Genomic DNA, 25,566 nt, shown 5'->3' on the forward strand with positions numbered 1-25,566 from the left:
GTTCGTGATTTTGTGCCCAGCCAGACTGCGGCATTGCAGAATGGCTTTATGCAAGGCACAGGGGATTTTCACCCAAGGCCATCGTCAGGGTCAGTTCTCACTCAGAGTGGCACCATGGTCTGCATTCAGCTGCAGCGATGTCATCGAGGAGGATTTCCTTGCAACAGACACACTGAATAGCACCGGTGACGGGGTTGGGGTGCTGTGTTGCTCTGGTGTGCCCACTAAAGACGCACAGAGACGGTCACAGCAGCCAGGAGGCGCTACGCCATGAGGCGCTACGCCATGAGGCGCAGTCCCTGCTTGCAGGAGCAAGTGGGAAGCACACAGCCGTGCTCTGCCTCCAGCGACTCCCCACGTGGGGCCCGAGTGGCTGCTCCCTGCTGGTCCCTGCGGCAGAACATGCCACTCCTGTGGAAGCGGAGGTCACACGCTTCGCTTCACAGGGCGTTTTCAGGGCCGACTCGAACAGAGAAGGGGTCTCTGTATGTACATGATGCCCAGGGGACGACCCTGCAGAGGTGATCTGACACTACTCTCTCTACAAGGACTGAAAGGCCCAGACCCCCATTTGTATATTCAGCTGGGCCTCCACCAGCCGTGGGGAGGCGGCAGTCCTGCCGAGTGCCACGCCCAGTGCCTGGTGCTCCTGAGGACTGATAAGCAGGGAGGGCAGGCAGGAGAGGAGGGGCCGTGCCCGGTGCCCCTGGAGGGGCTCCCCTTCCTCTCCGGGCACCGCTTCCCTACTGTGTTCTCTGGATGGACCCCAGGTGTGGTTCAGGAGCCACCTGCCTGGGTGAAGAGTCCTTCTCCCTGGAAGACGAACTTTACAAACCCGGTCTCTGAATGCCAGAAACACCCTGGTCGGGGGTTTCCAGGACTCCCTGTTCTGGACGTGCTAGGGTAACTCCATGCTGAACGCTCCTTTCCCAAATAATCAAAGGCTAAAAGCAGTTTTCTGTTTGAACTTTGAAAGACGAAATCTTCTTTCTGTCCTTGGGTCATAGCATCTAAACTAGTCCACTGGGTATTGCGGGAGGGGGGAATCTCTTCACATGTGAACAGACAAATAAAAACCCCCAACTCCTAAAAGTCCAAATAGGCCAAGCCAGCAGGAGTGTGGGGACAGGAACCTGCACATCCTTAGACACTTCCTTCCCGTCCTCGGGGCAAGTTTCTTAAGATCACAATCACAGTGTGGCAGAGAGGAAAAGTCGAGGCAGCTTCCTCGTGGAGGCCCAGGTGTGGGGCAGAGAGCAGGAGAGCAGAGTGCAGGGCAGCTCCTCAGGACACTGCCACGCCCTACCCTCCCACACCCCTGAGGGGCCCCACACAGTAGGCGCCTGTGAGCTAGCACGCAGTGGGAACCCTTGGGCCTGCACACAGTGGGCCTTTAAGCTGAATGAAGTTTTTGAGAATAGCAAATACAAAATGTGTTCCCTGCTCCATGCAAACATATTTATCAGCAAAAGAAGCAAAGCTACTTTTTTTTCCCTTTTTTCTCGGTTTAGAACAAAAAGTATGTGCCTAGCGCCAATCTCTCGGATTTCTTCAGGCTTTAGTTCATGACATGCCTTAAGCCAGCACACCATGGGCTCCCCATAAATACCTCGTAGAGCTGCAGGCAGACGGCGTCGATGAATCCGACCTGCATGCTGGGGATCTTGTTCTTCTTCTCCCTGTTCATCAAATCCTGAAAACAGACACAAACAGGGGTGCATTTGTTTGCAGAACACAACAAAAGTGGGCTCTGAAAGATGAACTGGGCCAGCCTGGGAAGCCGGTGGCAGCCTCATGCACTCCCCACCCTGGGACGGACAAGACTGGGGAGGTTTGCAGGAGATGGACGCGGTGCGGGAAGCTTTTGTTGCTGGAGATCTGTGCCTCCAGTCCTGTTCCCTCTGGGAACCTCCTGACAGTAAAGAGCGCAACACATGTCCAGCAACAGCCGTCCACAACTGTGCCGCAGGTGGCAGGGCCCCACGCATCGTGACGCCAGGGCAGGTGCCAGGAGGGGCTGCAGGTGTGGCTCGCAGCCATGAAAACGTCGCAGAGCGGCACCTGCCTCACACAAGCGCCTGTGTCATCAGAAGCTACAGGGCCAGAGGGACACCTGGGGCGGAGCGTCTTCTCCTCACTTCTGCCTCCCGGGTGACACTCACACTTCTAACAGAACAAGTGCCGAGCAACAAAAGAGCACTGGGTCCCCCGGGGAAGACCTCACAGAAGCGTGAGAAAGCATGGTTCTGGGCCGCCCCAGGGCAGTGCCAGGAGGTGGGGTTCTTACGGTGGGCTCGATGTTGAGTTCCTTCCTCTCTCTGTCTCCTTGGTCAAAAAATTCAGTTGCTACCAGTTCTGCTATCTGAAACAAACAAAGGGCTGAGTTCAGGCAAGGAGAAGCACGTGAGTCTTTAAAACAGAGACCCTGGGTGGAGACCCCCCACCTGCCAGGTCTGTGTCTCACCGACACGATAACCAGAACCGCGCAGCGGTGAGCCCCGCAGACAGCACTGACTCACTGCGTGGGAGGCGCTCACAACCTTCTGTGATGAGCACTGAGAGCAAGGCGCCATTTCTGCTGGCCAGCGAGAGGCAGCCAGTGCCATGTGCAGGTGAGCAGCTCACTCAGCACCCGTTAGTCCAGGTGCCGCCAAGACTCAGCAGCAACAGGCCCCTTGATCACGGTGGTGGGTGGACGGTCCCTGCAGCTTCTTCTGACCTACACGTCCCCTCTCAGCTCTCCCCACAGTTTCTCCTTGCCTCGATGGACAACTGGTGGCTTATCCTGCAGTCTCGCAGTCGGGATGTGCAGATGCTCTCCCTGAGGCTGCTGGGTCTGGCCCCTGCATTTAGTTAGGGCCTGTGGTCGGGGGCCGGCCAGCGGAAATCAGTCTCAGTGGGGCTCCTTCGCGGCAGTGCTGTGCACTCCCACCAGTGGCTGCAGGAAGCCCAGGTGCTCCCGTCTGTGACGCTGGCAATCATTAATGATCTCTGCCTACATCCGTCAACTCAGGGCTGAGAAAGGGTGATGTTCAAAGCCGACATTCCCTTTTCCTTTATGAGTTAAAATAGGATAGAGGGAAGCTTCCCACGGCAATCGTGTAGTTATCCCAAGGCTCCCTACAGTTTTTAACCTATAAAAGAAAGGAGAAATGCCCGATTCCCCACTTCAAAAAAATAACCTGGCTCTCAAGATGACCACGGAAGGCTGTTTTCAGTATTTTTAGTGTTAATTTGAATTCGTGGGTTGGAATATAATTCTGCATTTCCATCCTGACTCCATGCTGGCACAGGGGCTCACTAAGCCGGGTCCTCTCCGGGGTCTTGGGGCCCCTTGTTGGTGTGAGGAGACGGTCTCCCACTCGTCCTGTGAGCCTCCTGGTGGTGCCAGGCCACCTCTGCGGCATGCAGCCTGCTCCTTAGCTGAGGGCTTGGAGGTCTCAGGCGGGACCCGGTCTGCTCACTGCACTCACCCTCAGGGGCCCGAGCTAGGAACACCTGGTTCAGAGAACATCTCCAACTCCAGTTCAGGACAAGAGGGTTTCTGCAAGCCTCAGTCTGTGCTGGAAATCCTAGCTCTTAACACTGGTGAAATTTCTTAATGCTCCTTTGTGCCACATGCCCACGCTGTGTCAATACAGAACTGCCACCGATGATGCACCACCCAGGGCTCCCTACGGTCTTTTCTGGTGGTAGGGTTTAATGTCCCTTAGAATGAATCAGCACTTCCTAGGACTAAACATCAAGTTTGTTTCCTTTATGTCCAAGATTTCATGATTTAAAAAATACACTCAATTTTGTTTCACAGTCAGGAAAACTGCTAGCACGTCCAAGTCTAACCTACGCGACAGGCCGTGGTGGAGCTCTGGGCTCGGACTCTGGCTAGACACACCCCTTTCACTGTCCTTCTGTGGGAAGTCACTCACTTCCCTTTGTGGATAAACCTGTTTTTAATATAAACATTTACATAATACAGATATTCACATGTTGCTCCTTCGTATGTAATTAGCGACATAACACGTTTTTTGTCCAGCTTGCTTTTTTCACACAAACATCTCTCTCTGTACTCTTCACAGAGATGACCCTCATTTCTATGACATGCGTGGGTCTGTGTGGGATGGGCCGTGGTCTATTGAGTCATTGCTGATGAGTGTGTGGGCTGCTTCTCTGCTGTTCCCAACAGCCGTGAATAAGCACTTCCATGCTCTCCCCGGAGTCTCTGGGATAAGATGCCAGAAGCAGTGCCCAACAGGCTCCAGTCTGAATACTCCTCGAGGCTGCGACTCGGAGCCCTCAGTGTCCCCCAGCTGCCCCGACTGAGCACGCTACAAAACTCCGGGATGTTTGTCAACCTGTGGATTCCGCGATGGGGGAGAAGCTGTGTGGATCCCAAGGGGATGGTTGGCGTAGCAGCAGATGCCCACAGCTGTGTGTCACCACCCCGCTGAGACAGAAGGTGCCCAGGAGGCTCCCGTCGTCCTCTGCTCTTCTCTCCCTCCCTCCAGAAGCACACGGCCACTCCCACAGGCCAGCCTGCCTGTGCTAGAACTTCCTGTGAATGGCACTGGGCTGTGCCCCTTGGTGTGGCACGTTCCCGAGTCATCTGTGACCCTCCTGAATGGCACAGAACCCCCCAGTACGAGGGGTACACTGCCACACGCTGACCCACTCTCCTGGGTGGACGTTCCGGCTCCCTCCAGGGTCTGGCTGTCGGGAACAGCACCGGCCCGGGGTTCCGTGCAGGCCTGCTGGGTTGGTGTAGTTTTAACTCAGTTTCTCTTATGACTCAAAGGAGAAGTCGTTCCCGGTAGGAAAGCCACCACCTTGTGTTCGCATCTCTGGCTCATTTTTCCACAGGGTCGTTGGCATCTTTCTTCTGCCCTTAGCTCTTTGTCTGTTGCGGATATTAACGGTCAGGTACACGGGCAGTTGTCCTCCGTGTCTGTGCCTGGAGTCTGTGGGGGCACAGGCTTCCTCTTTGTGGGGCTGACTCTGTTGGTTGGGTCCTTTGCTTTTGTGCACCCTGAGCCTGTCCCACAGGTGCCCACCAGGTGTTTAGAACTCACGTGGGCTGATTCTCTGCTGAAGATCCTGGCTTCACCTGGAGTCCACATGTGTGCACTGGACCCCGTCCTGTCTCCCTCCCCTGGTCATTCGCTCAGCCCACACTATTGAGTAAAAGCTCTTTCCTATATTTGGAGTGTTATTTGTTATACAGTGAACACTGTGCAATTCTGGACCATCTACGGTTCTCCTGTGTTCTGCTGATCTGCCACCCAAACCACTTGTGATTATAGACTTTGTAGTACTGTTTCCATATCAGAACACCAACACCTCATTGCTTCACCTTTTCAGAAATTTTGGGTGTCTTTTTGCTTTTTACTCCCTCCTAAATAAATTTTAAAATCATTTTTTTCTAGCTTGAGAACAAAAATTTAATAGCCTAAAATCTGTAAATTGGCTTAAAGAGAGAGAAACGATACCTTTCTACTGATTTTTTTCTCTTAAGAACATGCTACACCTTCTCATTTATATCAGTCTCATCTTCTGCTTTAGCAACACAAAATGTTTTCTAATTTCTTTCATATAGTTTTTGCAAGTTTTGTCTATCCTTAGGTATTTAATACTTTTATTTACTCTTCCCCGTCACAGAGGCTTCTCTTCTACTTTATCTTATAACTGATTTGCTCATTTAGCCTGCCCACTGTTTATTTTGGGCTTGCCAGATATAGTTTTACCTGCAAGTGGAGATAGTTTACTTCTTTATTTGTAATTCTTATGATTCTTTATTACTTTTGCTTATTTAATTCCATTGGCTACTTGCTCCAACACAAAGTCTCACTTTTTTTCTCTCTTGGGGTAAATCACGATTTATTCTTTAAGGCAGTGTCAGTTTGGTAATCCCGACACGTGCCATGCCATCTCTGTGGGTGTGACCTCGTGTTCTTGTCCCCTGGTTCTGACGTGGTGGAGGTTTCTGTCGACAGTCACGGCACTCACAGGGTTGCGGGCTTAGCTCCGAGAACAAAGGAGTCGGGAAGGGCCGCCGCAGTCGGCAGAGCTGCTGGACAGCTCCAGGCCAGCTCCACCCTGCAGACCGCCCATACCGTGGACCAGGCCAGCACTGCCATCCAGCCCTCAAAACCAGCTCCACTGGACAGACGGCACGCAGGTCCAGGGCGTAGCTGAGGAGGCCCAAGGCAGGTGGAGGGTGCTCTCCGCGGGCCTCTGTGAGTACACCAGCCTCCTCCCCAGCCTTCTCTCTGGTAGCTCCCAATAGTTTTTCTTTTTATTTTATAAAAACAAATTTCCTTTCTTATTTTTTTTCCTACAATGAAACAATAGGTAGTTTCATGCAGAAGACAGACCCCGTCTTCCACTTCCCTCCTGTTTGGAAACAGGCCTACAGTCCCATCTCACAAGGGCAGGGAGGTCGTGAGCACCGCCTGAGTGCCAGGGCCTGCCAGCCTCCTCACGTGGGGCGATTTCGTCTCTCTTCTCCGCAGGCTTCACTGCATGAGCCTGGGCTGCTGTGCCCATGACCGGCAGCTGGGCTGGACACACAGAAAGTCCACACCTTCCCTGGGGCACCAAGACTGCACACCCCGAGGGACTGAGCCACCACGCAGACAGCTCTGCATCCCAGTGGCTTCCCTGAGCCTCCTCCAGCCCTGAGAAAGAGCAAGGCAGTCAGGTCTCCCGAGGAAGGAGCTCCTGGCCGGTGCTTCCTGACATCCGTTCAGCACTCCCACGTCTACCAGCCCCAGGAACGTGGACACTCCACTTGCTAAGCCCACTTAGAGCAGAGAGTAGCCTAGTAAGCCAACCTAAGAAAATTACTTTCCTTCTAATTTTCGATCTTATTAAAAGGATGTGCTGAAAAAATCCCCAAGTGAGCCCAAATAGTGCTGAGACTAAGCCTTCCCAGGAGCTGGCTTGGCTATGCGTTAACTAGATGCTCTTTCCTGACCTATCAGATACCAAGTACAAGTGAATCTCCTGCAAATGACAGGCTTCCCTGCTCAGTCATCGGCTTTAACAGTGCCGGAGCCAGGGAAGCGGGCCGGAGCACGGCTGCGAAGACGGCCTCAGGAACCGGCTGCCCCGGTGCTGACATTTCAGTTACTCTTCATCACCACTAAGGCACGTACCCGTTGCTGGATGGGCCAGGGTTTTGTGATTGCAGAAAGATCGCAGGCCGTCATCAGCATTGCTCTGCAAGGCAAGAGACAGACTCCTGTTTCCCTTCACATGAACTCGACCCTGCACCCAGCACACAGAGGCCACGCAAGGCCCTCCCCCAGGAACGGCAGAGCAGGGCTCACATGGAAGCTGGCCGTGCTGGGTCCCAGCCCTAGACACTGCGTCCATCCTCCCTGCCCCGTCAGCCCCAGGGACACAGAGAGAAGGGGTCCACCTCTGCAGAGAGCTTGCCAGTTCCTGCCACCGCCTCCACCAGGCAGCTACCCTCGGTGGCAGCATAAGGACAGCGCTTCCAACGGTTACCCGCCAAGAGTGACAGCAAGTTCTCTATCGTGAGTCAGGCGGTCCTAATTCTCTGGCTCCTTGTGGCTACCCTGAGCATGCTCAGCCACACACAGCCTCTGACAGACAGGCCCCACCTGGCAGGCGGAGGGGCAGGAGACGAGCTCTCAGGCCCACCATCATGCAGCCCCTGGAAGAGAGCTCTAGTGACCATGAGAACACTGCTGTGTCCAGAGTGTTCCCATGCTTGCTGCTGGACGGGCAAAGCCATCTCCTGCAGCAAGCACCACAGTGCAAGGCTCCTCTGTCCCTCTAGGCCTCGCAGGGTGCGGGGAGCTCACTACAGAGCACCCCTCTGTCCCTCTAGGCCTCGCAGGGTGCGGGGAGCTCACTACAGAGCACCCCTCTGTCCCTCTAGGCCTCGCAGGGTGCAGGGAGCTCACTACAGAGCACCCCTCTGTCCCTCTAGGCCTCGCAGGGTGCGGGGAGCTCACTACAGAACACCCCTCTGTCCCTCTAGGAATGTCAGGGTGCGGGGAGCTCACTACAGAGCACCCCTCTGTCCCTCTAGGCCTCGCAGGGTGCAGGGAGCTCACTGCAGAACACCCCTCTGTCCCTCTAGGAATGGCAGGGTATGGGGAGCTCACTACAGAGCACCCCTCTGTCCCTCTAGGAATGGCAGGGTGCGGGGAGCTCACTACAGAACACCCCTCTGTCCCTCTAGGAATGGCAGGGTGCAGGGAGCTCACTACAGAGCACCCCTCTGTCCCTCTAGGCCTCGCAGGGTGCGGGGAGCTCACTACAGAGCACCCCTCTGTCTCTCTAGGAATGGCAGGGTGCAGGGAGCTCACTACAGAGCACCCCTCTGTCCCTCTAGGAATGGCAGGGTGCAGGGAGCTCACTACAGAGCACCCCTCTGTCCCTCTAGGCCTCGCAGGGTGCAGGGAGCTCACTGCAGAACACCCCTCTGTCCCTCTAGGAATGGCAGGGTATGGGGAGCTCACTACAGAGCACCCCTCTGTCCCTCTAGGAATGGCAGGGTATGGGGAGCTCACTACAGAGCACCCCTCTGTCCCTCTAGGCCTCGCAGGGTACGGGGAGCTCACTACAGAGCACCCCTCTGTCCCTCTAGGCCTCGCAGGGTGCAGGGAGCTCACTACAGAGCACCCCTCTGTCCCTCTAGGCCTCGCAGGGTACGGGGAGCTCACTACAGAGCACCCCTCTGTCCCTCTAGGAATGGCAGGGTGCGGGGAGCTCACTACAGAACACCCCTCTGTCCCTCTAGGAATGGCGGGGTGCGGGGAGCTCACTGCAGAACACCCCTCTGTCCCTCTAGGCCTCGCAGGGTGCAGGGAGCTCACTACAGAGCACCCCTCTGTCCCTCTAGGCCTCGCAGGGTGCGGGGAGCTCACTGCAGAACATGCCAACCTGAAACACCTCTTGCCTACCCACACCAGGCAGAAGATGGCACTCAATCCACCACAGAAAGCCAGTGCACCAGGGGTATTCAAGCCACCGAGGACCACAATCACCAAGGCCAGCCAGCACCGAGGCCTCCACAGATGGCGGGAGAATGACTCACAGAAACAACTCCTTCTGATGAGGGTCTTCCAGGTTGAATTGGTTCTTTCTTATGAGTTCAAAAAATTCCCCTCGCCTCCTTGAAATACAGAAAACATTAGGCAGTTATGAGGTCCCCTGCTCTCCCCCGTGACCTAGAGGGTCATGGATACACCTTCCCTCCTATGGCCCAGGAGACCACCATCTGAAAAGACTTGATTCCCCACTTTCCCTCTGCTCGCGTGGTTTTGGTGGAAGGTTAAACTTCACCTGGTTTTTAACCACAAAGAGCAGTCATTTCAATTCTGGAATATTTTAATAAAAAAGTGAGTAAAAAGCGTGACATCAAGTGAGATCTAAGGCATTTTAAGGTCGGGACCTAATGAGACCTAGAGGTTCAGGTTAGCTCTGTCTACCGTGTTCCTACACATTGTGAAATAGAGCGCAAGGCTCTGGAAGCCAAGGAAGGCCTGGTAAGTTAGTGTGCCTCTGTGGTCATCCCAGGAGCTGGCAGGGTCAGCGGGTGGAGCTGCTTTGGGCCCACCACTGCTGAGTATCTGAAGAACTACTCGGCACAGTGCTCAAGGTCCAGCTGGAGACAGACCCAGGGAAAGGAACGCCCGTGGGACGGCACTGACCATCCTGCTGAGAACCAAAGTCAGGCAGGTTTCTTCTGGTCAGGTGAGACCCACGAGGCCCAGAAGGCCTGGGCAGGCTGTGAGGTCACAGGTCGTTCTCAAGTGCCTGGTCATGTGGCAGTCCTTACTCAGCAGTTACTTGACGGGAAGTTCACTGTGTTTCCTTCTGTTCTCCTTAACTCAGTGTCCACCCTCGCGCAGCAGGTGTGTGGGTGCTGCTGGGGCCTCGACAGTGGACATCTGGCGTAGGTGGCTGGGTGTTTGTGCTGTCTGCTCTGCTTCCCCTTACAGTGGCTCAAACTGGCCCAAGGACCCTCATGCAGAGGACAGGCTGTGCTCCTGGGAAATCGGGGGACCCCCACTCCCCATCTCACAGAGCACCAGCACTCTCCCTGCGAGTTGGAAACCCCCCGACTGTCGGGCTCTCGGAGAAGTGCCTTGCTGGGCAGGTGCACAATCACAAACGCCACCTTCACAGTCTCAAAGTTGTACGTGAATGTCCCCTTCTTGTGCCAAAATCAAATAAAAAGAACCCTGAGCTGCTATTTTGGCTCTGGTACCTCTTCCTGCCCCCGGGGTTGGATGGTGGCAGGAAGGAGGTGCGGATGGAGTGAGTCGGGTGTGGGAAAGGGGGAAGGCCACAGGCCCAGGAACCTTCAGCAGGAATGACCTTGAGTCAGAGATCTGGGCGATCATGGCTTCAGAGACACCATGGGAGATGAAGAAGGGAAATAGCCATGTGTTCTGTGAGTTTTAGCTCCCAGTGAGCAACGGGCTGCTACAATTAAAACTCCCTGCTCACCTGAGGGTCAGCGCTGCCAGGGGTCTGAGGACTGCCCAGACCTGGGCCTGGTGCAGGAAGCCTGCAAGACCTGCCTCAGAGGGGTCTCCTGAGACTCACTTGATGTACAGCGCCAGGTCTGTGGCCAGGATGGCTTGCTTGATCACCTTCAGCGCGGCCTTGTATTCTTCAACGGAGAGGCCGCTGAGAATCTGATTGCCCTTGACAGAGAAAAGAGAAGCATCACTAGCACTCCATCCAGAGACGCTGCGGGGAGCCATCTGCGACATCTGGAACACAGCTCCGGTCACCTGCCCCGAGCGGCGCGGGAGATGGCACCGTCTGCTCTTCCCCGCCACCCTGGGTGACATGCCACTTGTTCCCCAGGCCTGAGCACAGACAGAACATCTCCTGGCCACCTACTCTTCCTTCTGGCAGGTTTTGGGCTACAATCTAACAGCAGGTAAAACTGAGAAGTGAAGGGGTGTCAGGAGCGGAGCTGCGAGGGTCAAACTGACGATCCGGGTCACGGCCCTGTGGCTTCTGTGATAAGCCCAGAAGGATCCTCAGGTGAATCCACACACCTTGGTGGCTCTCTAGTGTCAGACGGAGTAGAACGCAGAGCGCAGACACACAGAAGGCGCCCAGAACATCTGTGAACGGAGTCAGATGTGTCTCGTTAATCAGCGCCAACAAGAGCCCAGAGGCCTGGGGACGAGGCCAGGAGGCAGAGGGCTTGCGGTGAGGACCAGGCACCTGCCGGCCGTCCAGGCGAGGGCCAGAGGAGCCGAAGCACTGCAGCAGTGGCATGGCTGAATCAATGACGAAACGCGTCACTCAGCCACGGACATAGAGGTCCTCTAAACACTGAGTCATTTTAGATTCTGAGCCAAGCAGAGATGCTTGTATTCAAGATAAAACAACCTCAAGCACAACCGGAGGCGTCTTTAGTGCTACATTCTTAGTTTTCCTTCCCAAGCAGAGGCTGTAACTTCTGTACATCATGTTAAAAGATGAACCACACAGCAGGCCTCGTGTGGAGGCCGACACACGCACAGCCGATTCCACGTGTGCCAACACACCGTAACCTGTCCTGTCCAGTAAAAGAAGGACTTCCAGCACGCGGGTGGCAGAGCTGCCAGGAGGACAGCACGGCCTTTCCACACGACACCACACACACATTTCTGCAGAGTCTTGGTTTGAAAAGCTGCACCCTGCACAGAACCAGGCCCAGGCCAGACCTCTGGCCGAGCAGGTCCCCAGTGCCCCTGAGATGTGAGAGTGAGAAACCAGCAGTGGAAATGAGAAGGTGGGCGCTGAGGCGAAGCCAGGCAGGCCAGGGCCCAGGTGACCGCCAACATGGAGCAAGGCCAGCACCTCCTGGGGTGCCTGTCTAACATTCTTAAAACAGACCCTGCCCCCAGGAGACTGGGCGGGGGCCTTCCTTCCCTGCTGAACTCAAAATCCAGCACCCACAGTTCTGGCTCATCGGAGCCCCGACAACTTGGGTAAGAACTGCTCCTATAGTACACTGCAGTGACACAGGGACCAAGCCGTGACAGTCACAGGCCCTGGCCACGCCCCCCACGAGGCCATCTATGGGACGTTCTGCGGAGGCTGGAGCAGGCTGCGTGAATCTTCACCTCCATGACACCAGGGTCATGAGGAGTGGGAGCAGGTCCTCACACCTCAAGTGACAGCCAGCAGGTCCTGTGCAAGGTCCTGCAGGTGAGGGGACGGGCCAGGACCTGCGTCTGGACACCTCCCTGACACAGGGAGTCTAAGGGCCAGGCTGTCTGGCTCCCACTCGGGGGTGCTCTGTGGGGAGCACGCATTGCTCAGAGGGAAGTGCTCCACGGGGCTCCCTGGCTCCTGGCACAGGGGCTTCCTACCAGAACAGGGCTGACAGCACCCGGCCCTCCGACGCCTGCTCTCCAAGTCTGGAGAGGCCTGCAGGCAGGTGTGGGTGAGGAAGGCGCTAGCAGCAGCTCACGGGAGCAAGAGGGAAGCCACCATGCAGGAAGGGGGAGCCTGAGCCTTCACGTCAAGCTCCCAACTCCCCGGCACCGGCCATCTGGCCTCTCCATTGAGAACCAGGGACGACATGGTGGGACCTAAGGGAGCTGGAGGACTTTAACTTACAAAGGAGGGACAGAGATTGCCTTGGACTCTGGGTATTGTCCCCAGGCTCAGAAAGGCACTAGCCCAGGGCCCACCCACAGACGAGGTGATGTGTATGCTTTGGGGTCACCCATGCCAGTGCTTGTCAGCACAGCAGTCAGGACTTCCCTCTGTCACCCGGGTCACATGAGCAGACAGAGATGGCACGGAGGCACGAGGCCTGCGCTCGGCAAACGCCCCCTCAAATGCCCTGGCGCTCCTCTCCTGCCTTACTGCCCTTAGGTAGGGAGGTTCTGTGCACGGCCTACGTCTGCGCACATGGACAGCGGTCCAGGCACCCCGGCCGTCCAACAGCACCCTTCCTTGACAACATGGTAGCATTAGAGGTTTTAGTGAAGAGAAGGCTGTGTGCTTCTTGGTGGCACAGCAGTGCTCAGTGTGCGCCAGGCCAAGCCAACGCCCAGCGCCACAGTGGGAGAGGAGAGCTGTGACTCCAAAAGCAAACCCCAGGCTGCAGAAGCCACAGAGCCATTCCCACGGGGCGGCCAACGCAGCCCCGCAACCTAAGGGGCAACGTGGAGACGGCTCTGGTTGGCAGAGGCGCTGCGAGGTCTCCGCGGATCTGGTTCCTGTTGCTACCCAAAAGAGAAGGGCGCGTGTTCAGGCTTAGAGCTGCAGGTGGGAGCAGCAGGCGGGAGCCGCAGAGGGGGACTCACCGGGCTGTTGAGGATCATCAGGCACTGGTCGAAGTGGTGGTGCTCCATGATGGAGTGGCAGTACAGCTGGGCCAGCGGGTGCTCTGTCCTGTGGGCGTGGAGAGAGGAGAGGCCGCGTCCTCAGTGTGGCTGAGCTCAGCAGACGGCCTCACCCAGCAGCCAAGCCCGCCCGCCCTCCGCCCTCTGGGTGAGCAGCCACCTCTGGGAGCAGGCAGACCGCCCCGAGGCAGGAGAACCTGCCTGTTCTGAGTGTGAGCAGTGTTGGTGTTTTAGCAGAGTGGACCGGCAGTGTGGGGACAGGAAGGGAGAGCCGCCCCAGGGGTAAGAAAACACCTGTTACACATAAATATTATCGCACACCTTACAGTCTTCAATTTTAAAACTGCATCTGACTTAGACTCTGAACCAATTCACAGGTTAGCTTTGCCTTTGCAGTCACGCTCAGGCGGGGGTCGATGTTCCCAGCACTGATGAGGTGGGATTCAGGGGCCTGTCACTGGACCGAGCTGCCCAGGGGCTGCCCAGGCTCGGCCCCCTGGAGGGAAGCAGGCGGCTGAGTCAGTTGGTTCCTGGTTCCTGCAGTGCCCGACGTCGCCAGCTCTCTGAGTTGACCCAGTGGTGCCCGGGTTGAGCCGAGAGGCATGGCAGTGCCCAGTTCAGCAGGCGGGAGACAGCCAGGCTGCACAGGGCGCACTGCCTGCATCCAGTGCTCGCCTCTGGCCCTGCGCAGCCCCACCATCTGTGCTCCCAGCTGCAGGAAGGGGCCGGTGAGTGCTGGCAGGTGTCCGAGGCCCCTGGCTAGTTGCCACTCCCTGCAGTTCTCTGACCAGCAGGTGATTTGTGGAGGCTTCAGAAGGTGCTCCAGGCTGAAGGACTGTGAGGTGGGAGCGCCAGGCCCAGAGCCCGCCTGCCTCGCCCATGCTCACTCCTGCACCTCGTGCTCAGGAGAGACTGCTCCTCGGCAAGGGGAAAGACGAGCAGGCCTTGCCGGAAGGAGAAGGATGCCTGGGCCACCTGGTGAGCTAGGAGGCCCAGGGGGCTTCCAGGAGCCTAAGCCAGGGAGGCTGCAGGCCTTGCGCACTCCACCGTCCCAGGCCGTGCCTGCAGGGAAACCAGGCAGAGAGCGCTGCAAGACGGGCATCCCGGTACGTGCTCTGGTGACGGAGGTTCAGAACCTGCTTGGGTGGACACACATGGCAGAGAGGGGATCCGAGTGCATCTCCTGGCCTGTATCACTCTGACTAGCGCCTCGGTGCTCCACGTGGCCTCCACGGGCTGCCTGGGCTGGGAAAGGCCGTCAGGGCCCCGACACAGCAAGCTGGAACGTCAGCGGGCATCACTTCGTCAGATGCAGACAGGGTGCTTCCCCTCGGGGACTGGACAGGTGCAGGCGTGCTCGCCTTACATCTGAGAGCACAGCCTCGGGAGCCACAGGAGGGAGGCAGGGCCCACGCTGCCGGCTCACAGCCATGCTCAGAAAGCCAGGCCTCGTACCCTGCGGCCTCCCACTCCGGCAGACGCTGGTGCCCAGGAGGACCTAGAAAACCACGCGGGCCGGGGTCCACTCCCTGAGCTCAGAGCTGTGGCACTCAGCCTGCCGGGCCAGCCACGGGTCCAGCTCTGACAGCGCTGTCAGGGCGTGTGCAGAAACAGGAACCTTTGAAACAGCAGGCAGCCAGAGCCCTCGGAAGGCCACCCTGCCCCTCCCCAGGACCACCAGCACTGGCGGCCGAGACACGCTCCTCACTCAGGGCCCAGACCTCTCCCGCCACCTTTCCCGCCATCTGTCCCGCACACCAACGCCCTGGGGTCTGCACGGCCTCCCTTCTCTGCGCCTATTTTAAGCTGGCGTCCATCTGACCCTCCGACCTCCTGGCCCTGGCTGGCACTCCCCATCTCTTCACGTCACGGATAGACACACCCCGCAGCCTCGGGGCAGCGGGGCCCAGACTGATGGCCGCTGCCCCCACCCACCAAGGCACAAGGCAGGTCGTGGACCACACAGATGGCTGAGGGCAGCCCAGGGGACATCCAAGACCCGTGGTGTCAGCCGGCACAGGCCCTGTTCCGAGCAGGCGGCAGCAGCGTTCAGTCCTTCAGAGTCACAGGCCCCCAGTTCCCCAGGGTGGGCTCTCCATGGCAGCCGCTGACCTTGGGGTGTTTGGACTGACTCTTCACTAACACCTGGGTCTCCAGGCTGCCATGACCCAGCCTTGGCAGGGGCCCCTCACACTAGACAGGCTCCAAGGGTGGGCTTGTGACCCCACCTGCACGCTCCTTGGTCCCCTGGAGGCTGTCCAGTCCCAAAGGCAGGGCAGGACGCCAGCCCCTTCCTGCACCTCCATCTCCAGAGCTGGTGGCGCCCTCAGGACTCCTCTCCAATCTGGACGCCAACCCTTGTGGGACTGTGCCTTCCACCTCCCTCTGTGCCACCCACCAAGAGGGCCCGCCCCTGTCTTCATGCAGGTGACAAGTGGTTCAATTTTAACTTGAACACTGGTCCTGGCCGACACTCCCTCCTCCAACAGTGGAGCTGGACCTCACTGGTCCTGGCCGACACTCCCTCCTCCAACAGTGGAGCTGGACCTCACTGGTCCTGGCCGACACTCCCTCCTCCAACAGTGGAGCTGGACCTCACTGGTCCTGGCCGACACTCCCTCCTCCAACAGTGGAGCTGGACCTCACTGGTCCTGGCCGACACTCCCTCCTCCAACAGTGGAGCTGGACCTCACTGGTCCTGGCCCACACTCCTTCCTCCAGCTTGGAGCTGGACCTCACTGGTCCTGGCCCACACTCCTCCTCTAACAGTGGAGCTGGAACTCACTGGTCCTGGCCGACACTCCCTCCTCCAGCGGTGGAGCTGGACCTCACTGGTCCTGGCCGACACTCCCTCCTCTAACAGTGGAGCTGGACCTCACTGGTTCTGGCCGACACTCCCTCTTCCAGAAGTGGAGGTGGCCTCACTGGTCCTGGCCCACACTCCCTCCTCCAGCGGTGGAGCTGGACCTCACTGGTCCTTGCCCACACTCCCTCCTCCAGCGGTGGAGCTGGACCTCACTGGTCCTGGCCGACACTCCCTCCTCCAGAAGTGGAGGTGGCCTCACTGGCAGGTCCAGTCTCCCTCTCCAGCACCCAACGGTCCCTGTGTTACACAGGCAGGACTCACTCAATGCTGTCTGTACTGGTCATCACCATTTCTTGGACCATGGCCTAAAGACGGGATCCACACCTATGTCTGCAGCCCTTCTTCCAGGGGAAGTGCCACACTCTACAGCCCCATGTCATTTCCTCCCCTCCAAAGCCGAATCCCGTCAACACAGCAAGATGGTCTTCCAGTCCTACTGCGGGCGTTTCTCTCTGAAACCCAAGGGCCACGCTGTGCTTTCTCTTGTGGAGTCTGCCCCTCCCCCCTGGGTCCCCCACGGCCTGCTCTTACAGTGATGATCCCACCTCCACCCGAGACCCCGCTTTCCTCATCCACCCGTGCCGTGGGAGAAGCAGGCATGAGCAGTGACTCTGTCCCCGAGTTCACGGGCGCCTGCGAGACCCCGCACAGCTGACCTCTTGGCCGCGGATGGTGAGCCACAGTGTCAGACAGAGACCTGGGGCAGCTGCCTGGGAGGCCTCTCCTATCTCAGAGAGCCTTCCTGAGGGGTGGCTCCAGCGACTGGGTCCTGCTGCCCCTCTGTGCCTCTGGCGCTCTGACTTTCTCTACTGAGGAGTTGGGACGTTCAGTGGGGTCTGCCCAAGGTACACCCCTCGGAAGACAGGGCTCTCTATGGGAATGTTTAGGGTGCTTTTCTCCCTGGAGCCCCCGTGAGGAAGACCCAGCTTTAAGTATTGCCCGTTTGCTTAGAAGGAAAGAGAAAACCCTGGAAAATTCTTAGCTGCTTCTTTGAAAAACCACAGGAAGAGATGAAAGTCTCTGAAACTAACTTTTTTAAGAAAGCTATCATTTGGCCCAAGTCTGATCTGAGCAACATTCAGCATCCTACGACTTTTTCCCAGGATTTTTTGTTGTTGTTAAGAGAGAGGATGATGCTCCTCCAGATGTTTATCTGGTAATTATTTTTATATAAACAAAGAAAAAATAGTTGAGTGTATTTTCCTCACTGTCAGGCAGAGCAGCAGGGCATCATCTCTGTGCCAACAGCCCCGTGACGAGAAGACCCTGGGCTCTGCAGCGGGGTGGGTCCATCACAGCTCGTGCCCACTGGTCTTTAGGTCAGGCTGCCGAGACGTCACCTGTGGCTTGACTATGCTGGGAATCTTTTCTTGTCCGCGTTGTTCCCTTTCATAACTTCTCTTCAAGTCGGAATCAGGATGAAGTGCAGGGGACAAAGGACCTGTCACCCTTCCAGTTCTCCAAAAGGCAGGTTTTCAAGAGGGACCAGCAGCCTGTGACACCAGACCGGAGCCCAGGATCTTTCCCTGCCGAGGGTCAGCACGGGACACGGCTGCACGTCACGCGATTCTTTCCACAGGAAGCTTTCAGGCCACGCAGAGAAAGGCCGAGAGCAGAGCCTTCTCCAGCTGCAGGACGTCTGGTCCCTCAGAACTCCCGAACGCTCACTCCTGTGCCACTGAAGGACACTGGCAGAGAGAGGTTCTGCATCAGGATGTGGACTTTTCAGCCAAGTCGCTATAGGAAAATGACAATGTCACAGAGGCTCCACCGTCTGCTGAGGGGTGATGCCGCCTCTCCATGGGGCCTGCGGCAGGCGCCCCACTCGCTTACGGCCTTGAGGTCAGAAGCTCTGGTCCAGGCCGAGGGTCCTCCCTCAGGACCACCAGGGGCAGGTTCCAGTGCCACGCAGCGTCTCTAGCATCTGCTACTGAGCTCGCACAGCATGCCCCGGCCTTCCCCTTGGCCTGGGTGCGGTGACGCCACCCTGAGGTGGCTGCATTTTCTCCATCTGCAGCTCTCTGGCCAAGGCCACAGAGGGACTGTGCAGGGGAGTGGACTGGGAACTCAGATCTGGCCATGAGGCCTACTTCCCCATAACCGTGCTAGGTGCCTCCCCTGACCCTGACCCACAGAAGCCTTGTCCAGAGCGCGGCAAGGGAAGCACATGTCCACACTGTCCTCTCTGCTCCAGGGGAAGCTGCCCCCGAGCAGCCTGGGCAGTTCTCTAGAGATGCTCCTACGCCGGGAGTGCACGCACCGAGGCACAGCTCCGGCCACTGCCAATGAGACACCATCCTCACCGAAGCACCCGAGCCTGTGGCCTGGGGAGCTGGCCAGCCAAGTGCTGTCCTTGGTGGTTCCCCTAAACACAGCCCGCGTGCATGGAAGGAGCTCAACTGAGACTCCCACCATCCACTTCTTTCTGTGGCTTTAACTTTAAACACATGCCCCACAAAGGCAGGGAACGCTCACCGCTGTATGTAGGAGTTGTTCACGCCGCGGTGATCCAGATCGTGGCTCAGCGCGGCGACCAGCAGCGCCAGGACCTCCAGGTCGGTCAGCTTGTTCTGAGGGTGTCGGGGAGGAGAGAGGCGGTGAGAGCGCTGCGCGGCTTCACCAGGACCCACTCTGCGGGAAGCAGCGTGCAGGCACCTGCAGCAGGGCACCACAGTGCCCCTCAAACAGAAGCCAAGGAGTCTCAAAAGTAGTGATCTGTCCACACCGAGGAAATATCATTTTGGGGGATTCTGGGGAAGGACCCCAGAGCCAGCCAAGGGCTGAGCCCTGAGCCACACCCCAGCCCCAGGCCACTGACTGTTCACTCTCTGTGTGTTTGGGGAACCCTGTGACAAGCCTTAATCCACTTTCCCTCCTTCAGTTCCCTGCAGACTGTCTCCCTCGCCTGTCAGCCGCGGCACCACTCAGAAATGTGGGCATGGGAACTCCAGCAGACCGCAGAGACCAGACGGCCAGGGAGAAAAACCTGGCTTTCGAGATGTAAAACTGTGTTCCCGAGCCAAACGTGGGTCATTTCTGAGTCTGCCTTACGGCCTCGGGGCTTCCAGATGCGAGTTGGATATGGCGCAGGCCCTCCTGCGGAATCGCTCAGTGCTACGGAACAGGTTTCTAAGCACACACAAAGACCGCTGCTTCTGAGCACCCTCTGCTTAAGTGTATCCTATGTCTCATGAACGTTTGCCCCGGCAGGGAAACGCTATCCAGCATCTGCACAGCCTCTAGGTCAGCGGTCACTTCTACGCCCGTGCTGGGCCAGCGCTCCACCACCGCTGCGGCCCAGCCTCTCCTGCTTTCAGATCTAGCCGTGTGAACCCCTGAGAGCTGAGACAGACAACAGCTGTGGACTTCATTAAAGAGCAGAGTGAGGAGTCTGAACTAATGGAGGCCTGGGATGGATGCAGGACCCGGAGGACGACTGCTGATCCCTGCTGGGATAGGATCTCAACAGAGATGGGGTGAGATGGGAAGAGCGATCGCCTGCACTGCGTCTGCACGTCTCCCTCCAGTCCCTGGTCAGTGTCGAAGGAAGCAGACCTTTCTACAAGGTAGCCCTCGGAATCATCTCAGTGCTCCAGAGGAGGCAGTGGAGAGCCCTGGGTCCCCAAGAGGCCCACTAGCCGTGGGCGGCTTCTGGGGGGCGCTGCTCTGCCTGGGGCGGAGGGGAGCACGGAAGGTGGGACTTTCTCACCCCTCCAGCGCTGCCTGCCACAGGCGATGATTGCTTTCCTACAAGCATTCTGGATAACAAGAGGTTTCCTAAGGGTCTGCGTGGCCGCTTGTACTGTCTGTGACAGTGAGCCACGAGGCGTTTTGCTATCCCAGGCTTTCCAACAAACGCGCCCTCTCCAAGTGGCAGGTAGCTAATTCCAGTCCCCACTAGTGCACATTAAAAGGACTTGGAAGACCCTGCCGTCCCTCTCCCGGGCACTGGCTCTGAGCGGCTCCATGCGCACCTGGATCTTGCCGGCTCTCAGGGCAGCGAACATGCACTGGGCAGTGTTGAAGGCGTGCCTCCAGTTGTGGTAGGCCACATGCTTCCGGTAGTTCTTCTTCACACTCAGGACCCACCTGCACAGCACCTGTGGAGACAGCACAGGAGTGACAACAGCCCAGCACCGCACGCTGCGGCACAGGCAGTCCAGCCCCATGCCCGACCCTGTGCACGAGGAAGCTCCTGGCCAGGGCCTGCTGGGGCAGTTCCAACCGGAGCCCAGGAACCACCAGGCTATCCAAGTTAGACATCAGATGCAAAACGCTGCGGACGGAGAAAGGCACCCTTGGCACGGCAGCACTGGCTGGCTCGTCTTAGTTGTTAGTGCACCGCAGCGTGTGTGACAGTGGGGTGCATTCTGACACATTCACACGTGCACAGGACAAAATCTGCTCATTTCCCAGGTCCCCAGTACTTCCCCTCCCCTCCCCTTCCCCGCCCCCAGATCTCTTCCTCTCTGGCCCTCCTTCTGTGATTTCAGGTATCTCTCCATTACAGAGGGACTTAAAGTGGAGTCCTGGGATCCGTTCACAGTGTACACAGCACAGTGCGGTCAGCTCCATTCTGCAGCCCCCCTGTCCTTCCCCTCCTCTCTCCCCCAATCCCCTTCCTCTATTGCTCTCCCTTCTATTTTCATGATATTTCCCTTTTTAAAATTCCTTAGTTTCCTGTGACTTCTGTATATGAGAGAAATCACCCAGTCCTGGGCTTTCTAGTCTGGCCTCTTTCACTTACATGATGTTTATCAGGTCCATCCACTCACCAGTGAGAGATCACTTCATTCTTCCTTACAACGGAGTAAAACTCCACTGTGAATATGCACATTTCCTTTATCCATTCCTCTGTTGATGGACACCTGGCCCAGTTACACCACTTGGCTCTGTGACTGTGCTGCTAGAAACATCAGTATGCCCACATCACTGTAGTATGCTGACTTTAGATCTTCTAGATAAAGACCTTCCTTTAAGGAATCTCCACACTGCTTTCCAAAGTGGCTGTATTAATTTGCAGTCCCACCAATGGTGGATGAGTGTACCTTTTCCCCACAACCCTGCCGGTGTTTATTACTGTTTGCAGTCTTGCAGGAGTGAGATGAACTCTCAGAAGTTCTGGTTTGCATTTCCATGATTGCTAGGGATGCTGAACATTCTTCACACACTTGTTGGCCATTGGAACTCCTTCTTCTGAGAAATGCTGGCTCAGTTCATTTGCCTGTCGATTGCATGGGCTCTCTATATTTTTGGTGTTAAGTTTGTTGAGTTCTTTGTGTATTTTGGATATTAACTCCTGTTGAAAGAGTAGCTGACAAAGATCTTCTCCATTCCATAGGCTCTCTCCTCGGGCTCATTTCCTTCACGGTGCAGAAGATTTTTAATCTGATGCCACCCCTATTTATTAATTCTTGGTGTTATTTCTTGAGCTTTAGGTGTCTTATTAAGGAAGTTGACCTGTGCTTTCTTATGACAATCAGAAATTTTCTGGTCTAATTCCTAGGGTTTTGATCCACGTTGAGTTGACTTTTCTGCAGGGTGAGATGGGGATCTAGTTCCATCCCTCTACATATGGATTTCCGGTTTGCCCAGCACCTTTTGTTAAACAGGCTGTCTTTTCTCCAGTGCATGTTTTTGGCGACTGTCGAGTGTCAGACGGCTCTAAGTCGGTGGCGTGTCTCGCGTCTTCTCTCCACTGGTCCCCTGTGGTACAGCCCGAGGCCAGGTGGTGGGCCGCCTCCTGTGCTTCTCTTCTTGCTCAGCCTGCTTTGGCTACTCTGGTTCTCTTATCCTTCCAAATGAATTTTAGGACTGTTTTTTCTACTTCTGTGAAGAATGTCACTGGTATTTTGACCGGGATGCACTAAATCTGTAGATTGCTTGCTAAGATATCCCACCCTGTGGCATCAATTAGGGGAGCCTGAGAAGCCACACCTGTAGGGATTCTCCCTCGGAGAGCAGGCTCTTCCTGGGCTCATGTGCTGCACATCTGCAAGGGTCATAGGTGCCAGGCCTTGGGGTGGGGTGGGGCGGGGCAAGTGCATGTCCAGCTCCAAGTCCTAACACACACTGATGAGATCTCTGACCTTTCAAACTACACATACGTCTCGGGCAAAGTTACTGCTTAGCTACCAAGCACCAGGCTTTTGAAAATTGTATATGCAAAATAAAGCTCTGGGTCCACAGGAAAACAACAGTAGCAAAAGTAGCTTAAAGATGGAGAAAGAAGCTCATCTCTGAGCAAGTGCCACAGTCTGGGTTCATGAGCACTGAACACACTCCCAGAGCCTGGGCTGAGCCTGTTATTCTGGGTTTAGTTGGCGTCAGAGCATGAGACTGGTGCTCCATAGCAGGAGGGAAGACCGGTGGGTCTAGGGACCACAGTCCGGATCTCCTGGGCCCCAAGAGCAGGTACAGCCCATGGCTGGCCTGTGGGGTCCGGCTCCCTGCCCCCAGTGACGTGGGGTCTGGCTCTCCCCGCCACCACGCAGTGACATGGGGTCTGGCTCTTCACCCCCTGCCAGTGATGTGGGGTCCGGCTCTCCCCCCATGCAGTAACGTGGGGTCTGGCTCTACCCCCCCCCCATCATTCAATTCTTGACTTTCTAGTCTGGCCTCTTTCACTTAGCATGATGTTTTCCAGGCCCGATTCCCCCCCTACAGTGACGTGGGGTCCGGCTCTCCCCCTACAGTGACACGGGCCCCCCCAACAGTGACGTAGGGTTCGGCTCTCCCACCACAGTGACTCGGGGTCCTGATCCCCCCAACAGTGACATGGGGTCCGGCTCCTCCCCCACAGTGACATGGGATCCGGCTCTCCCCCTACAGAGTCATAGGTATGGTTCACTTGGAGAAGGACGGGCTCACACCTCCAGCTATAGACCTGATGCAGGACCCTGGCTGTGTCTGCCCACCTTCCTCTCTGGCCATGGGCCCCAAGAGCAGGCACAGCCCCCAGCTGGCCTGTCCCAGGCATGGGTGGACACTTCCATAGCAGACTGACAGACAGAGTAAGGCTTCTCTCCAGGGAGGACAGTGGTACCCGAGACAGGGTGTCCAACTGTGAGTGACTTGCAGGCCGAGTTATTCCCATATGGGCCTTCTGTCCACACTAGTTCTCGGGCACTGGACAGAGCACTACAAGGCCAACAATTCCTGGGTATCTCCAAATGGGAACGAGAAGGTCCTGACTCGAGTCTTCTGGGAGGCCAGAGTGAGGGGGTCAACCAGCTCTCGGCCTCACCCACAGGTGACCTGTGGGCACGGTTGGCCTCCCGTCAGTGCCTGGACCCTTACTGCAGACAAGGACACTCACGATTGTCCTCCTTCATATACTGGTAGTATGTCAGCCACCACCTTGCACAGCCCTGGCTCGGACCTCCTGGGGACGAGAGCCCAGCTCCTCTGGACGGCTCCCAGGCCCCTCACCCCGCTCCTTACCCTGCTCGCACCCCACCTGTCCACTACCCAGCCTTCTGCATCCAGCTCCAACATCTAGAACACTCCCTTGACTTCGGCCTGGAGCTAGACAGTGATCAGTGCGTCCTGTGGGTCTTTAGAGGGACAATGGCTTTTCTTTTAACACAAGGAAACCCAATGACTTGGGAGGCCGGGCAGCGGGAGACTGAGGCCAGCCTGGGCAACCCGGCAAGACCACGCCTCAGAGGCAACACGGCCTCTCGGAACCCAGCAGTCCTTCGTCCAGGCTGGCGCCCAGCGCTGCCTCCCTGGCCGATGCCCCACCTCATGCTTCATCTGGAAGCGCTGCACGAGGCGGAGGTCAGTGAACATCCGGACCGTGCACAGGGCCGTCTCCAGGTCCGACAGCTCGAAGTCACTGAAGCGGAAGTCTGTGATCTTGAGGGTCTGGGCTGATGGCACCACGGCAGCCTTGGGTGAGAGGAGAGAGAGAAAAAGCTGTTACCTGAAGCGGCAGCAGACCACGAAGCCTTCTCACGTCGCTCTAGGGAGCCAGTTCACTGTGATCGTTCATTCTCTTGTTTTTAATGTGGCTCTAGTCTGGATTATGAAATGTCCCTCAAAGCCCATAGGTCAGTGATACTAAATAAAAGCCAATTGCTCTAAATGCTGCCCACCAGCTGCCAAGGCCTGCGTCCACCACGCCGGCACTTCAGCAGTGGCCACTGGGAATTCCGGTCATCCTGGCACCGTGGTCGAGGGGTTTGACTCTCACCCACGTGTGTCCACCTGCAAAGTCAGCAGGCCGGAGTGGACTGAGGTTCCACCTTCCCTGAGGCTCCCCAACCTTCATCTCTGCCCCAGCTCTCTGTGCCTCTCTCTACCTCCTCACTGTGGGGCCGATGCCGCACCATGAGTTATGGGGGTCTCGCTGGGGCCTTCCTGGGTAGGACCAGCTCTGCCCCTGATTCTCCTGCACTGAGGTAGGTGGGTGGGTGCAGCCTTTGCCACCATCCCTGCCCAGAGGGGACCCTACCCGCTGTATGGTGTGGAGGAGGGTGGGCTGCAGAGTGCAGCCTCCCTGCTCTCTTCAGAAGGCTACAAATGAAAAACAACCACTATCAGGCAGCAAAGGCAGGAGCAGGCAGAGTGATGGGATGCACACTGCCCATCACCGCAGTCACGTGTGACATGCTTTCCCTTCACCAGCTTCACATGAGAGTGTCACTTCAGACCTTAAGAGGGACACACACAGAATATACAAACTCAGATAAGGAGTTTGTGATTTTAAAAATCATAAAAAGAAGAACAATCATAATTTCTAAAATCTGAGAAAACAAAGAGAGATTAAGAGTAGATTAAGAGACACCCAAACTGGTTCACACTTAGGCATATTGCTCCAAACACGGTACCCACACGTCAACAGAAGTCATGCACAAGGACCCACATGTGAACTGGAGCCACAAACAGCCATGCACAGGACTCGGCACCTGGAACCCAGACCTGGTTCACACCTAGGACACAGTGTAGCCCCATACACACACCCCACAGGAGAACTGGATCATGCACAGCCATACACAGGGCTCAGGACCTGGAACCCAGACCTGGTTCACACCTAGGCCACAGCATATCTCCATACACAGACCCCACAGGAGAACAGGACCATGCACAGCCATGCACAGGGCGCAGGACCTGGAACCCAGACCTGGTTCACACCTAGGCCACAGCATATCTCCATACACAGACCCCACAGGAGAACTGGACCATGCACAGCCATGCACGGGGCTCAGGAACTAGAATCCAGATCTGGTTCACTTAGGCCACAGCATATCTCCATACACAGACCCCACAGGAGAACAGGACCATGCACAGCCGTTTATAGGGCTCAGGACCTGGAACCCAGACGTGGTTCACACCTAGGACACAGTGTAGCTCTAC

At 56.8% G+C, this 25,566-nt stretch overlaps 1 protein-coding gene across 1 annotated transcript in view; it reads right to left on the reverse strand.

Moving 5' to 3' along the window:
- LOC124102857 (cGMP-specific 3',5'-cyclic phosphodiesterase) overlaps window positions 1-24,463 on the reverse strand; it is a 28,859-nt gene extending 4,396 nt beyond the window's left edge. Inside the window, exons 1-9 of the mRNA XM_046459288.2 lie at window positions 23,953-24,463; window positions 20,181-20,306; window positions 18,682-18,776; window positions 13,302-13,389; window positions 10,585-10,685; window positions 9,068-9,145; window positions 7,152-7,215; window positions 2,288-2,362; window positions 1,610-1,693 (exon numbers count right to left, since the gene is read on the reverse strand). Coding sequence (XP_046315244.1) covers window positions 1,610-1,693; window positions 2,288-2,362; window positions 7,152-7,215; window positions 9,068-9,145; window positions 10,585-10,685; window positions 13,302-13,389; window positions 18,682-18,776; window positions 20,181-20,306; window positions 23,953-24,000 — 759 coding nt within the window. The 5' untranslated portion in view covers window positions 24,001-24,463. The remainder of the gene's footprint in view (window positions 1-1,609; window positions 1,694-2,287; window positions 2,363-7,151; window positions 7,216-9,067; window positions 9,146-10,584; window positions 10,686-13,301; window positions 13,390-18,681; window positions 18,777-20,180; window positions 20,307-23,952) is intronic.
- Between the last annotated feature and the right edge of the window lie 1,103 nt (window positions 24,464-25,566).

The sequence above is a fragment of the Marmota monax genome, unplaced genomic scaffold, assembly GCF_021218885.2.
Source record: "Marmota monax isolate L192 unplaced genomic scaffold, Marmota_monax_Labrador192_F-V1.1 WCK01_AAM20220418_F8-fsc01496, whole genome shotgun sequence".
Lineage (NCBI taxonomy): Eukaryota > Metazoa > Chordata > Mammalia > Rodentia > Sciuridae > Marmota > Marmota monax.